We start from the raw sequence: 16,845 nt of genomic DNA on the forward strand, positions 1-16,845 counted from the left end.
GCAACGCCGGCCTCTCCACATCATCAAAATGTTTATTCTCGGAGTACATTTTCTCACTTTTAAATTAATTTTGGGGGCAAAATATTGCAAATAATCAAAAGCAAAGGCTGGGATTTCTGACGCCGAGGTGGCTCATAATTGGCGCGCGGCTGTATCTTTCAGTCCCGCCATTGTCAATGGCCAATCGCCAGCCGTGCCGCCAGGGATCCTCCACAGAGGGGGTCGTTTTCAGCGGGACCGGAAATCCACAGGGAATGGCTGGAAAATCCCGCCCACAGTTTATTCATGATTAAAAATAGCATCCAATGTCAAGAAGAAGAATATTACAGTGTGATCTAATGTATAGGTGCTGTGGTGGGATATCAGGAAATTAAGCGAACCTGTAGAGAGACTCGTTCTGGACGTTACAAAGAAAGACAACCCGGAAATCGCACATGGAGCTGTTTCACTGGAGTTTGAATCCACCATGGTAACTATAATAAGTTTGTCTCAAAACCATATCTCAGTGTCACAAATTTCACCAGCAATGCAGGAAATATGCTTGCTTAAAGTAGCATTTCTCATTTTGAGGAAAATTAGAATATTGAATCAGAGATGAGCCAGCCAGAACTTTGTGGAGGAGGGGAACCAGTTGGATTACCTGGCCCTTTTTCTAAAACATACCTCACATGAAATGCTTTCATGCAGTATTAGCTGAAGCCTGGCAGCAGATTTATTTGCCTACCTGGGAAATAACATATAGCACAGCAGAGCTGATAAGAGATCTGGGAGGGACCTGACTCTGGTGCCTAGTCAATGAAATGTGGGGCAGGGTCCAAAATCACAATCGCTAAGTACTCAGCCCCTACCACTAAAGGTGGACAAACCCATCTACCAGAAAGAAAATCGATCTGCGCGTACGATCCTCAAGAACATGCAAGAAAAATGAAAAATGTTTGACACCTGGGTACAAAAAGCACCAAGGATAGGGCAGCATGGTGGCCTAGTGGTTAGCACAGCTGCCTCACGGTGCTGAGGTCCCAGGTTTGATCCCGGCTCTGGGTCACTGTCCATGTGGAGTTTGCACATTCTTCCCTGTCTGCGTGGGTTTTGCCCCCTCAACCCAAAAATGTGCCGAGTAGGTGGATTGGCCACGCTAAATTCCCCTTAATTAAAAAAAAGCACCAAGGATCAAACCCCCCATCTGCTCCATGAAAGACAACAAAGCTCTGGCCACTGCTGATGGAGTCAGAGATTTGGGCTTGGACCGATCCAAACTAGGGTTCAGAACACAGTTTAAGTCCCCACCCAAAATAAGCTGGTACAAATCTAAATCTGGGAGGAAAGCTAGCACATTATTAATAAAATTTGCATCGTCCCAGTTTGGGCCTTAGATATTAACCAAAACCGCCGGAGTGCCCACCAGAGAACCACAGACAATAACAGTCTGCCGTTGGGGTCTGCCAAGATCTTAGAGGGAGAAAACAGAACCCTTTTATTAATTAATATTGCTGCACCTCTCGCCCTACCATCGAACCGCGAGGAAAGACTTGCCCTACCCACCCCTTCCACAAGATTCTCTGGTCCCTGACCCACAAATGACTCTCTTGCAAAAACACCACATTGGAGTTTAAACTCTTCAGGTGAACAAATACTCTCAACCTTTTCACTGGGCCATTCAATCCCCTAACATTCCAGGTGACGAAACAAATTGGGGGGGTCTCCCATCTCCCCTCAATTCGGAGTCAGCCATTTCCACCAAGAGAGATTACCCCAAGGATATGTAAAAGGTACAGCAACCAGGCCCACTCAAGATGGCCACCAAGCCAAATCAAAAGACTGAACAAAGAAAAATCTGCAGGCGCCATCAGAAGACTACCCCCACCCCCTCCACCATCGCCCTTGAATATTACCACATGCAAATACATCTACAAATAGAAGCAAGGCAAACACAAACAACTAAAATCTACTTCTTGCAACCCTAAACAAAACAAGAACTCGAAGCTCGTTATCTAACAAACTACGATTATGAGCTGCAGCCAACCCTCCAAAACCACTCTCGTTATCTAACTCCTTGGTTAGCAAGGAGTCTCCCAACTAGAGTTAAGAAAAATGATTGAAGAAAACAAAATACTGAAACCCCATAAACCATTGTGCTCTGAAAGGGAGTTATCTATTATCATAATAAATAGAACAAAACCCCACATAGAACTAAACCCCAAAACTAAGCTCAAACTAGAAAAATTCAAACCTAACAAGAACAGGAAAATACAAGAACAAACATGAAACCCCAACAAAGTAACAATTCGACATGTTTGTCCCCAACCCCCAAAACAATAACACCGCATCCAACCCCTGTTTCTTTTTTAAAAAAATATTTTTTATTCTCCTTTTTCATATTTTCTTCAAAACAAGCAACACCACCAACAAACAGTAAACAGTAACTTATACAATGTCAATCCCCTTATTAACAACAACGCTCCCATCCTCCCACCGACCCCCACACAACAGCCCACATGACAATATAAACATCAAATAAAAAGGAATCAGGAATCGCCCAGTCACCATTAATACATATAGTCCAACCCTCCAACCCCACCCCCGTGCTAATATTCAAAGCCATCCAATCCCCGAAAGTGTACAATGAATGACGCCACGAATTGTAGAACCCCCACCCCCACCCCTTCCCAAACTCCTCCCCTCCACTTCCTCTCAAAAACACCTCACCCAGTATCGGTCTCCTCCCCCAACTTTTCACACATCCTAGGCTCATCGAGACCTGTTCTACCAGACTCTAATACCAACCCGTGTTTCTTAACAAAGGCGACCGCCTCTCCTGGTGCATCAAAAAAATAGACCTTTCCATCGAAAGCCACTCTAAGCCAAGCCAGGTAAACCACACAGAACTGGACTCTACTTTTATACAGGCCAGCTGGGGCTCTATTGAACGTAACCCTCTTCTTAGGCAGCTCCCCTCCCACATCTTAGTAGAACCTGATGGCATGGCAATCCCAGTTGAAGTCTCGATGCTCCTTCATCCATCTCAGAACCCATTCTTTCTCTTTGAAGATATGGAACTTAACTATTACCACACGCGGTCGATCCTCAGGACGAGGCCTCTGTGTACGGTGGGCTCAATCTAATTCAGGAGGAAACATGAATCTCCCCCCCCCCATCTTACCGAACATCTCTGCGAAGTACTCCATGGATGTTGGGCCTTCCATCCCCCTGGCAGACCCATAATTCGAATGTTTTGCCTCCTGGACCGAATCTCTAAATCATTCACCTTGGCCTTCAACATCCTAATCGCTTCGGCCACCAAAGACATCACTGCTTCCAGTGAGGCAATTTGATCACTGTGTCTCAAAAGGGCCACTTCCATATCTTTTATCTTGGCTCCATGTGCTTTCACAGTTTCATTGGTCTTCCTCAGAGCCGCTTGGTTGGGGGCCAAGGCCTCTTCCATTGATTTCCGGAGGTCCTCTGAACCCGCCAGTGTTTATCAAATTATTTCGCCAGGGTACTCAAAAATCACCTCGGCCATTAGTGGAGTGGCTGGAGTCCCATGGGCTCCCTCTGCCATTCTATCTGCTGACGAACTCTGAGGGGCCTCCGACTCCGTCAACGAACCTCTGCTGTCCACCTTCTTTCCCCTGACTTTGTTGGGAATTTCAATCATATAGGATCCCTAGTCCATTAATTATGTGGGCTTTCAAAAGAAAATACCTCCTGATACTGAGAGAAAAAGGCAAAAGGTGCAGTATCATAGAATCCCTACAGTGCAGAAGGAGGCCATTCGGCCCATCGAGTCTGCACCGACTGTCTGAAAAAACATTCTACCATTGCCCACACCCCCACACTATCCCCGTATCCCAGTAACCCCATCAACCCTCTTGGACATTAACAGACAATTTAGCATGACCAATCCACCTAACCCGCACGTCTTTGGGCTGTGGGAGGAAACCAGAGCACCTGGAGGAAACCTACGCAGAGACGTGGAGAGCGTGCTAACTACACACAGACAGGAACCCAGGTCGGAATCAAACCAGGGTCCCTGGCGCTGTGAGGCAGCAGTGCTAACCACTATGCCATCGTAAATGTATCTAGTGGGAGCCTCCTCGTGCACGTCTTCCCCCTTCATTACGCCCCCCCCCCCCCCAATCTTCTGGGTTAGGCTTGGTGTAATAATTAGAATACTTCTGCTCTCCAATTCTAAGTATAGTTTGCATTTGGGAAGTCATTTCACATATTTTAGTGCTATAAAGTTACAGCATGAGCTGCAATAGGGTACAAATAATCAACAAAATAATAAAGCACGGCATCTCTGAATTAAAAGTTGGCTGATTTAGAATATTTGATAGCACTCACTTTCCATTTGCTGTGCTACATAAGTTGATCAATTATTTTTAAACATAAACAACAGGTTCACATGATCCAGAGAAAGCTTAAAGAATAAATGGTTAATATTATTACAATTATTCTTCTGTTATTTTATCACCAAATCTTATCTGGTAAATTTTGAAGATCAGAAAACGTAATTTAAGTTTGATGAAAGTGACAAGTCTTAATTAATTGTTATTGAGATTTATCATTTTGCTTTTCCTCTCTAGCCAACCAAATTTATGGTTGGGACAGAACAAGGTGTCGTAATATTGGGGAATCGAAAAGGAAAAGTACCAGCTGAGAAGATTGTGTCCACCTTCACTGGGCATCATGGTCCAGTCTATGCTGTGCAGAGGAACCCTTTCTACCCCAAGAACTTTCTAACAGTTGGAGACTGGACAGCCAGAATTTGGTCTGAGGAACTCAGGGACTCGTCCATTATATGGACTAAGTGAGTAAAATATGTATTATATAATTATAGAAAAGAGAAAATAAAAGCTCTTATAATTGTTTTGTACTTAAGACATGGAATATGATAATAACTCATACAAAAGATCATCAGATTAAACTTCCATGGGAAGTTCCACCAATTTCTTATGTAAACTTGGGAGGTCAGCAGAGACACGGTTGCTTTAGGTATCCATTCACTGAGTTTCTTGATTGACATGTAAAAGGCATGTCTTTTAAAAGGTAAATGTTGGTCATGGGGCTGAGCTAGGGCCAGGGACACCCTAAGCAGGAAGGTCCCACTCTTGACCCTTCAAGTAAACCTGGCATGTCAGTGTAGATATAATGCCCTCAGCAATAGGGTACCACCATTGAGTTTCAAACTAGGCTGATGGTCTGGACCAAAAGATTGTTTAAATGTAAATTCAAAATATTGTTCGAGATTGCTTCCCATGCTAATTGGGCAAGTAGAAGCATATTCAGTATCGAGAAGGAGAGTTGGGTACTTGAAAACTCCATTCTCCATGGACAGAATGTTTGTATTCTAGACATTATACTGAATATTAATGGCAGTCCCTTGGAGTGAAAAGAACACTTTCCATGGAATCCTAGATTAAAGGGAGGGTGAGAGAGAGAAAAAGAAAGGGGTCGAGAGACTGGAAGGCCACGGAACAAGGAAATTAAAATGTGAAGAGAGAAACAACATTAAAAAAAATTCAAAATCCACATTTCATCTTGGCAGTCAGTTATCTTGTCAGTCAGTTGTTCAATCCATGGTCGTGGAGAGGTTGTACACCTTGAACTTTCTTCTTGCTCTTGTGTTTTCTACTTTCGCAAATTGCCCTGCTTCAAAACCAGCTACTCGATGGTGAAGCAGGACTCGCCAATATGGACATTCCAGTGCACCAGCTGTTGAGGACAAAGCTAATCTTCTTCAAGTAGACTTTAAGGATACCTTTGAAACGAATCAAAGACATTCCAGCAACCACTCACAGGCCAGAGTACACCCAAAATGGTGTTTGGATTCACAAGCCACCAGATGGTGGTAGTGAACCATATAACCACTCTAGCTGTCTTTTGGAGCAAGAATTTCTGCCTTCAGACTGTAGCTCTCTATAGCACAAAAGTGAATCATAGAATTTACAGTGCAGAAGGAGGCCATTCAGCCCATCAATTCTGCACCGGCCCTTAGAAAGAACACCTGCTTAAGCCCATGCTTCCACCCTAGTCCTGTAACCCAGTAACCCCACCTAACCTAAGGGGCAATTTAACCTGGCCAGTCGACATATCCTGTACATCTTTGGATTGTGGGAGGAAACCGGAACACCCGGAGGAAACCCACACAGACATGTGGAGAAAGTGCAAACTCCACACAGATAGTCACCCGAGGCAGGAATTGAACCTGGGACCCTGGAACTGTGAGGCAGCAGTGCGAACCACTGAGCCACCGTGCCACCCACTTTTTTTATCTTATAAATTTAGAGTACCCAATTCTTTGTTTTTCCAATTAAGGGGCAATTTAGCATGGCCAATCCACCTATCCTGCACATCTTTGGATTGTGGGGGTGAGACCCACGCAGACACGGGGAGAATGTGCAAAGTTCACATGAACAGTGACCCAGGGCCGAGATCGAACCCGGGTCTTCAGCGCCCTGAGGCAGCAGTGCTAACCACCATGCCACCCAAAATCTGAAAATTTAAAAAAAGATTTGGAATCCCCAAGTAATTTCCTTTCAATTTAGCTTCTGCATAGGTTTATTTAATGAGGGTTTCGTTTTACCTGCTCCCCACTCAGCATGCTTGGTGGGGGGCACACAAAATAGGGTGAGGGTGGACAACTTCCTGTCCACCCTGAAAATATGGTGGGCAGGCACCGAAACAAGTAGGCTGCTCGCCATATTTAAATAAACAAGTGTCAAATGGCGATGTTAACAAGCCAATTGACCCCAATAATACATTGCTTACACCATAAAACAGTTGGCTTGGGCAGTGAAGCAGGAGTGGGAAGGCCATTTAAAAATAAATTCAAAGTGTGGAAAGGAAGATGGGTTCCTATCTTCGGGGGCAACCGAGTCAGGGACGCTCCCCACCCCTTAATCGGACCTCCCTTTCCTTTCTCCCTGCCTACTCCATTAAACATACCAACTCCTCCCTATCTATCAAAACCTTCCCTCCCAAGACTTACATGTCTCCAATTTCCATTGGGCCTTCTTCTTCCTGGTTGCAGTCCCAACACTAATGCACTGTTGGCGCTGCTGAGACAAATGGAACAGCTGCCCAATGCCGATTGACTGGCATCTCCCAAGGGCACAACATCATCCTGGGGGGGGGGGGGGGGGGTAGTCCCACATTTCCCCTATTTAGCCCACCTGAAGTGTGATATGGTGAGCTGGCATGGAGTGGGTGAGCTCCACGCTGACTCTGCTTTGGGGAGGGGGTGAGCTACCTGTGCTTCCCCCCCCCCCCCCATGCACACACAGTGATATTCTGTTCAATGTCTGGACCTCTATTGTCCTATTTTGTTGTGGAAATGGCTGAATTTCATAATTTTATAACAAAGGGATAGGAACGTAAGAATAGGAGTAAGCCGTTTTACCTGTCAAGCCTGCTCCTCCATTCAATACAATCATGGTTGATCGGACACTTCAATGAGACACTATCCCCATTGTGATGAATGTTGGAAATGTTTATCTAGATTGCATCATATACATTTGTTGCAGAAATGTTATTAAAAGCCTGGGTTAAGGTATATAATAATAATAATGGTCTGTATTAGTGTCACAAGTAGGCTTACATTAACACTGCAGTGAAGTTACTGTGAAAATCCCTCAGTCGCCACACTATGGCACCTGTTTGGGTACACTGAGGGAGAATTCAGAATGTCCAATTTACCTAACAGCAGGTCTTTCGAGACTTGTGGGAGGAAACCGGAGCACCTGGAGGAAACCCACGCAGACATGGGAGAATGTGCAGACTCCTCACAGACAGTGACCCAAGCCGGGAATCGAACCCGGGTCCCTGGCTCTGTGAAGCAAAAGCACTAACTACTGTGCTACTATGTATATTTGTTGCAATAACATTTTTTCTAAATCCTGGTTTAACATACAGGCAGGCGGTGTGTCTGAAAAAGGTGCCATTGGGATGGCATAAAAGTGATAGAATCATTAATTCCAAACACGTAATTGTTTACAAAGAGATGTCCAATGGAACTTTGTTCAGGTTGCTGGCAATTCCCTGGAGAGAAGATAGTTTGAAATATTGCATTTAGACTTGGGTAAGTAGGTCACGGGATCGGAGTGGGATAGAAATTATGTAATTAATAGGAGGAGCCAGGTTTGTCTGTAGTTTTGCAGTTTGATATAAGTTTTGCAGTCTGCTAGGAGTTTTTAAGTTGAACAGCATTCAGCCAAATGCTATCAGATTGTGCAGGATCTGACAAAGACAGAAGGATCTGCAGGCTGTTCCTGAAACGATAGCTCTCTCTCTCCAAGCAATCTGTCCAAGAAATATTTAAACAAGAGTTCAGCAAGTATCCCAGTGTTTGATTTGTGATGGACTTTGATTAATTGGAGATAGAGTGGTATAAGTTAGTAGTTGAAGTGTGTCCTTTTTTTTCAGAATTATTTCACTGTTAATTGAAAAAATATTTTCCATGATGTTAATGTGTTGAATCCTCTGTTAATAATAAATTTTGTTTTAATACAAAAGATCCCTATTTGTCAGTGGAATCACTCCTGGAATGGAGTATCTTTCCTTACAGTTTTACAAATTGAAAAATTATTCAGGTCTCATCCGGTTTCCTAATATAAATTGGAATGTGGTCCAGGTACCCTAACAAAATTGGGACTCTTACCAGAATTTAAAAGGTGTAATTCTCAGTTTGGTTTAGAATTATTGAACTTAAAGACAGGGAGTGTGAGGAACTAATGCTTTCTTTCATGTGTCGAATTCTGTCAGTTTAAATAGGGTATAACGGCTATTTCGGTGGCAAGAGTTTCTTGGCTGTGGAAGAGGCCACTTGGGGTGGTTTACAAAGGGTAGTTAAAACAAAGCTTTTGAATTTGGTGGGCAAGCTGCAGTTGGTTTTACCTGTAGAGGTGAGGAGGGTGGAAATAATTACAGTAACAGTTCATCATTTAAATTTATAAACGATGCCAGAGACAGTCTGAATCATTGGAATTAGCAAAAATTCAATTACAAATGAAACTGTTGTAACAGGATACAGAAATGAGACAGCTTGAATTGGAATTAAAAGAAAAGGAAAGGGACAAAGTGGCAGTGGTAGAAGCAATGGAAAGAGGGAGAAAGCAGCACTGGCAAAAAATAAAGACAGGCAATGGCAGAAGCAAAGGAAGAGAGATAATTCGAACTTCGATAACAGGAACTGCAAAGAGAATATCAACTTAAAATGGTGGTGGTAAAGGCAGAAGTTGAGGAAAATGGAGAGAAAGGATTAACCCCTCCTAGTCAAAAGCTTAGTGGGGATATTTTTAAATATATTCAAGCACTTCCGGGGTTTGATGAGAAAGATATGGAAGCCTTTATCATCTCTTTTGAGAAAATGTCTAAATAATTTGAGTGGCCAAAAAACATGTGGGTATTGGTGCAAACAAAGTTAGTAGGTAGAGCCAGTGAAGTGTTTGCATCACTATCAGAGGCAGTATCTAGAGATTATGATAAGGTCACAGAAGCCATCTTAAGTGCATATGTGCTAGTGCCAGAAGCCTACAGACAGAAGTTTAGAAATCAAAGGAAAGAATCGGGTCAGACATATATAAAAAAATGTTAAAATCAAACAAAATAATTTTGATAGATGGATAAGAGCATTAATAGTAGACATAAGAGCTTTTAGGGAAACAATTATTTTGGAGGAATTTAAAGATTCACTTCCAGCAATAGTGAGAACTCATGTGGAAGAGCAAAGAGTTAAAACTGTTAAATTGGTAGCAGAAATGGCAGATAATTTTGAATTAGTTCATAAATCAAGATTGATTTTTGATATCAATTTCAATTTTGAAGAACAGAAACTGGAGAAATAAGAAATCCACAGGTGGACAAGGCAAAGGAGGTCTAGTTGGAGATATTAAGGAGAGTTTGCCTCAGGTTATAAAGGAAACTTTTGAGGGTGGAAGAGAGGTAAGGAAACATAAATGTTTTCATTGTAATAAAGTTGGAAACATAACATTACGGTATTGGTGGCTTAAGAAAAATACTGGGAAGACAGACTCATTAAAACAAGATATGCCAGTCGGGTTTATTAAAGTAGCAAAAGTATCCATGGTTGCAACTGAAGAGGTGCAACAGAGTATACAGCCGGTAAAGAGGTTAGCGGATAAGAAGATGTAGGATCTTTTATTTGCGAAGGTAAGGTTTACTCATGTGTACAAGGTGGAGAAGGTAAGGAGGTTAAAATCTTAAGGGTCTGATCTGGATACTGTAACACCATGACCTTTTAGGTTATTGTTAATCAGAAATTTATCAATCTGTGCTTTAAACCTACACAATGATCGAGCTACCAAAGCCCAGAGAATTCCAAAGATTCAAAACTCTCTATATAAAGAAATACTTCCTTTTCTCGGCCGGCAGAGACATTCCCCCTTATTTTTAAATTGTTCACTTGGTTCTAGGCTCCCCAACCAAGAAAGCACCTTTACCTGTATCTACCCTATTTATGTCTTTAAATATTTTGTACGTTCCAATAAAATCACTTCTCAATCTTCAAAATTCTAGAGAATACAGACCCAGTTTACCCAATCTCTCTTCATAGGACAGTCCCGCCAACCCTGGAACAAGTCTGGTGAACCTTCATTGCCCTCCCTCTTGGGCAATAATGTCCTTTCTGAGGTAAGGGGACCAAAACTGCGCACAGTACACCAGGTGCAATTTAACCAAGCTCCTATACAATTGAGGCAAGACCTCACCAGTCCTGTACTCAAATCTCTTGGAATAAAGGCTAACATTCCATTAGCCTTTATAGTGGCTTACTGAACCTGCTTGCTAGCTTTCAGTGACTTATGGACAAGGACACCCAAGTTGCTTTGTACATCTAGCATAGTTAGAGTATCATTGCATAGTTACAGCACAGAAAGAGGCCATTTGCCTCCACCACACTCTCAGGCAGTGCATTCTAGATCCTAACCGCTTGCTGCGTATAATAGATTTTCCCTCATTTATCATTGATCCTTCTGTCAATCACCTTAAAATAGTGTCCCCTAGGTCTTGGCCCCTTCCACTCCCTTCTGTACTGTAACCATTCTATGATTCTATGATAACAGTAACTACATTTCAAAAGGTCTTCTGATGCTTTGGAATGCTTTGAGGCATCCTGCGTTGTGAAAAGCACTTTATAAATGCATGTTTTCTCTTTATTTATGGTTTTCACAGTCACCTCCTGCTGTCTTTTGTGATTTAAAACTGCCGCTTAGATTTGGCTATGAACCATCATTTTGCTTAAGATTTCCCTGATGCTATATTATTTTAAAAAATGTTTATATTGAGTTGTCATGTTTTATATCCAACAATTTATAAATTACAAAACCATGCCAAAAGCCCACCCACATATTCAAAAGCAAGTATCTTCACGACAACTGTAGACATGACACCCCCCCCCCCCCCCCCCCCCCCTTTCATCGGGATACATATTTTACATTCTCCAATTTGGCCAAAACACATTTTTTGAAGAATTTTTATTCAACAAATTTTCAACAGTTTTACAATACAAAACAACCGCACAAAAACCTCACAGCCCACCCAAACCGCACCCCCCCCCCCCCCCCCACCAACAGTGAACGGTAACCAACTCCCAAAAATGCATGATGAACAAATCACTCACGCCCCCTCAGAGCAAACTTCACCTCAGCGTCAGAAACTGAAGCAGGCCCCCCCCCCCCCGCCACACCGAGGCACAGGGTGGAGAAGCTGACATCCACCCAACAAGACCTGCCTATGAGCAATCAGCGAGGCGAAGACTAAAACATCTGCCCCCACACCCTCCTGCAGCTCTGGCCAATCCGACACCCCAAATATGGCTTCTAGGAGACCAGGCTCCACGTCCACATGTAGAATTCCCAAAATGGTGTTAAACACTGTCCTCCAAAATCTTTCCAGCTTCGGGCAGGACCAAAACATATGCACATGATTCACAGGGCTCCTCCCACATCGTTCACAGATATCCTCCACCCCTTCAAACAGCCAGCTCATGCTAGACTTTGTGAAGTTCGCCCTGTGCACAACTTTCAGCTGTCAACCATAGCCTCGTGCACCAAGTCGAGGCATTTATCCTCCACATGACCTCACACCACAAGCCCTCCTCCAGCACCACCCCCAACTCTTCCTCCCATTTTGCTTTAACTCCCCTCTTCATGGACATCCCATCCTCCTCCAATATCCTCCCATAAATTAGCGAAACATCCCCCCTTTCCAAAGCCACCGCCAACAGCATCACCTCCAACAGAGGCAAACGCATTCTGGAAGTTCGGAAAGACCTTCCTCACAAAGTCCCGCACCTGCATATACCTAACGTTTTTGCCCCGCGCCAGCCCAAACGTCTCACCCAGCTCCTCCAGACTTGCAAATTGCCCTCCTTGAAACTAATCCTTCATTTCCTTAATTCCTCTCTCTTCTCATCCCCGAAACCTTGCACCCATCCTCCCCGGCTCAAACCCATGATTCCCCCTGATCAGCATCATCCCCGACCTAGCTCTCAAACTAAAGTGCTGTCTAAACTGCCTCCAAAGTGGCCCCCACCACCTGACTCACCGTATTGTTTCCTGGACCCATCAAGAGTGGTGCCATTGCCAGCGCCCGCAGCCCCGACCTCCTGCAAGAACCCGCCTCCATCTTCACCCACCTAGGGCCCCCCCCCCCCCCCCCCCCCCCCCCCCACCACCACTTGCCATCCGAAAACATGGATTTACAAGCGTTTATTTACAATTTGGTTTGGTCCTTAGCTTGACCGGTCCTTTGTGGCTTTGTCCCTCCTGCATGTCCCTCGCGTTCTTTTTGCTTGCCTTTGCGCCCCCTTCCTCCCCCCGTCTCCCCTTCCCTACCCCCCTCTTCTAATGCTACATTCTTAAATTCCAATCCAGAATCATTATGAATGGTGCTGCACTGAACTCACATTGCATTACTATGTTTCTTCTAATCATTACTAAATGTGGCCTAATCATCTATGTTCAAGTGGATTATGAGAGCACAATTTGCATCATTATATCAGATAACCAGAGTCACTTTTAAGTATCCTTTTGCCAAGCCTCAGTTAAACACTTAGGCCTGCGTGAAATGTGGAACAAATTCTCTCCGTGGTACCCTGGAGATAACATACAAGTGAAATAGCAACTCGGCAAACTCTAAGATGTGAGACACTCATGCAATACTAACGGCTTTATGACAGGCTTTGGTAATTTGACATTCAAATTTGTTGTTCCTTGGATTACATTTAACTTACTCTGCAGTTCACGGCGCCGAGGTCCCAGCTTCGATCCCGGCTCTGGGTCGCTGTCCGTGTGGAGTTTGCACATTCTCCCCGTGTTTGCGTGGGTTTCGCCCCCACAACCCAAAGATGTGCAGGCTAGGTGGAATGCCCAGGCTAAATTGCTCTTTAATTGGAAAAAATGAATTGGGTACTCTAAATTTATTTTTAAAAAAATTTTTTAAAACTTACTCCGCATTGAAAAAATATATTGACAACTGCTTTGTTGCACAATGAATGTTTCTCTCCATTGAATGAAAATTAACTGGTCATGTCAAATCAAAATTCTACACTTTTTTGTACATCTGGCAGCACTGTGTTCTGCATCAATTTTCATAAAATGAGAACACAGATGCTGAGAAGAAAAGGACATGGTAATGTTATATGGAGCTGATGTTGGTGCGTACTTGGTCATTTTGACCTGCATCCTACTGATATTTCGTTACTGCAACAGCAGGAACTATCATGTTGCTTTTACACAATTGATAGAATACAACTGAGGCCATAGTTTGTTTGAAATAACAGAATTAAGGTACAGTGGGGATAATTAACAATTATTAATGTCAATTATAGTTTAAATGTGGTCATTTGTATTTTTCTAACACTATCCACATATAGATTTGTGTTGATCGAGGTGAGTGTGACCAAGTTAGGGAGTGGATTAGTTTCTTTTACATACTCATTGAAACACAAAGGGTGCAATCTACCGGCCTCGTCACACCAAGTGTGATAATGAGTGGGCTTTGGGGCAGCACGGTGGCGCAGTAGTTAGCACTGCTGCCTCACGGCGCCGAGGTCCCAGGTTCGATTCCGGCTCTGGGTCACTGTCCGTGTGGAGTTTGCACATTCTCCCCGTGTTTGCGTGGGTTTCGCCCCCCCACAAATCAAAGATGTGCAGGGTAGGTGGATTGGCCAGGCTAAATTGCCCATTAATTGGAAAAATGAATTGGGTACTCTAAATTTATTTTCAAAAAAAAAAATGAGCGGGCCAGTTAGTAGCCGGAGAGGCCAAAATCAGAAACCATGCCAGGTGCCGATTGGTTTCTAATGTAATCGGCCTGCTCCCATTGGCGAGAACTGGATCCCGTGCTTGTGGCGGGAAACCAATAATCACCAATTTAGTCCAATTTCCATACTATTAACGGGAAGGACCCTCTGTTGAGCAGCCACCCGTGATCTAACTGCCTCCCCACCGAGTGGTCACGCGTTAGTACACTTATTTAAAAACGTCAAGGCAGCAGAATGGCTGTACTGGGGATCTGAGGAGGTGAGTAGCCACCTTGGAAATCAGGCAGTCAGCCCAAGGGCACAGGAGCTGCTGTTCCAGTGCACTGGGTGGGGGGGGGACGCGGTCGGGGGAGTGGGCCACCATTGGTGGGGGTCTCTCCTGAGCTGGGCGGGCGGGTGGTCCAGCGTCCCCATGTCTGCCCCCCGAATTATGCATACCCATAACGGGGCAAATCTAGCTTCTGCTCGTCTGTCCCACCAAACACCCCCAAGACAAAGCCCCGTCCGTGCTAATATGGTGAAGATCACTTTAACTCCCACTGACCATGGCAGCCGCAGGCCGCACAGCTGAAGGCTATTGCTAATGGGGAATTGGCAATTCTAGTAATACGAGCACTTCCCAGCTCCCATGTGGATTCCCGTTGGTAGGCGTGTAGTTGTTGATGCCTAGCATCTGAATCAGACTGTGAGACCTGGACACTGTGCCTGAACTCTGGAGGCAGCAACATCACAACTGGAGCAGCCAACATTCTAATAAGAGCTGGGCCACAGCACTGGGGACAGCCCCATGACCAGAGGGTGGGTGTGTGGACCAGTGAGGGAACCGCCACTCCAGGTAATATTTCCAGTGTGTACCTGGGGTACAGGGTCTGGAGTCAGGGGGTGCGTGTGCAAGGCATGCTGAATGCACCATGTGGATGTGAGGGTGTGGGAGGTCCGAAGGACAATGGGGTCCGGGCTGGAAACCACAGCTGATTGTCCCTCACCCTCTCCAATTCCTGACAGATGTCACATCATGTATGATATTGTGGACTCCGTGGAAGCATCCTTTGTGGTGCTACTGGCAGGCCAGTCAGCCAGACGCCGCAGAAGGCAGTGGCAGCAGTGTCAACAGAGGCCTGAGGCGACGGCCCATGTGCAGAGCCCGCTCCTCATCCTCAGGGTTCGGCCGCCCATCTGGCCAGGGAGGGACCCAGAGGGGAAGGCCTGCGATGGCCCAAAGTGTACAGGCGTCGCTGGTCTTACGAACTGATGTCGGACAGCATGTGCCGCAGGAGGCTCCACCTCAACAAGGAGATGGCACCACATGGAGGAGGAGACTGCCCACTCCTGGTAACCGTCAAGTTCACCGCAGCCCTGAACCTCTATGCCTCAGGATCACTCCATAAGTGCATCCGAGAAGTCCTGGATGCTCTGTTTGTCCGGGCAGCCGACTACATAAACTTTGGCTTGGACCAAGCCCAACAAGAATCCCGGGCAGCAAGATTCTCCACCATCACTGGGATGCTCCAGGTCGCGGTCAGAATAGATGGCATGCATGTCGTCTTGCATGGACTGATGGTCCGGGAGCACTCTTCATCAACAGGAAGGGGTTCCACTCCCTGGACGTCCAGCTTGTGTGCGATCTCCACCTGAAGATCATGCTCCCAGGGATTGTGCATGGCAACTACATCCTGGGGCAGTCGGAGATCCCCGGCAACTTCGAGGGACACCCCAGGCTGACCAGTTGGGGATAAGTGGTACCAGTGCGGAGGCCAGTTACCGATGCGGAGTCTCAATATAACGTGGCCCATGTAGCCACCCGGGCTGAAATTGAGCGGTGTATCGGATTGCTGAAAATGCGTTCCTGATGCCTTGACCGCTCTGGTGGAGCACTGCGGTACACCCCCCGGATGGTTGCCCGCTTTGTGGTGGTTTGCAGTGCTCTCCAAAACTTAGCACAGCAGTGAGGCGAGGTGCTGGAGGAGGAGGAACATGCGGCCACCTCTGAGGTGGAGAGCAAGGAGGTGCCGGACCAGGAAGGGCTGGAGGACGAGCCCGGAAAGGACCGCAGGACCAGCTGGAGAATGGAGGATAGGCGGCAGTGAGAGTCCGGCATGCTGGAAGGTTCACGTTTGCCCTCATCCTCGCCCGCTTCTCGTAGGACGTGGCTTTGTCCGTCATTGCACCACCTCTCCCCATTCCACCCACCGTACCCCTCTTTCCCCTCAATGTGCTTAGCCCTCTGTGCTCTCCTGCTACATCTAGGTGAGTCCCCGAGGTGCAGATCAGGGGTACTGGCATCCTTCTGCCGAACTCTTCCTGTGCCTTTGATGCCCCTGGTGCGCATCCTCTGGAAGACCTGGGGCTGGAGAGCCGCTGCCGACTTGGCGGTGGTACATGCCTGCCCATGCCACAATGTTCCGCACACTGACCCCAAGACGCGCTGCTGTCGCGGGAGGGGGCGGGGGCTGGGGGTGGACTCGGGTGAGCTGGCGACCACCATCGTCTCCCTGTAAGGAGGATCTGGGTCAGCATGGATGATCCATGCTAAAGCCGAAGTTAATTTACAATTTGGC

At 45.7% G+C, this 16,845-nt stretch overlaps 1 protein-coding gene across 1 annotated transcript in view; it reads left to right on the forward strand.

The window, feature by feature from the left end:
• Positions 1 to 16,845, forward strand: part of dnai2b (dynein, axonemal, intermediate chain 2b) — a 94,544-nt gene that overhangs the window by 63,978 nt on the left and 13,721 nt on the right. The window contains exons 8-9 of the mRNA XM_038778068.1: positions 347 to 469; positions 4,590 to 4,813. Of these exons, the coding sequence (XP_038633996.1) occupies positions 347 to 469; positions 4,590 to 4,813 (347 nt within the window). The remainder of the gene's footprint in view (positions 1 to 346; positions 470 to 4,589; positions 4,814 to 16,845) is intronic.

Source organism: Scyliorhinus canicula, chromosome 18 (genome assembly GCF_902713615.1).
Source record: "Scyliorhinus canicula chromosome 18, sScyCan1.1, whole genome shotgun sequence".
Taxonomy (NCBI): Eukaryota; Metazoa; Chordata; class Chondrichthyes; order Carcharhiniformes; family Scyliorhinidae; genus Scyliorhinus; species Scyliorhinus canicula.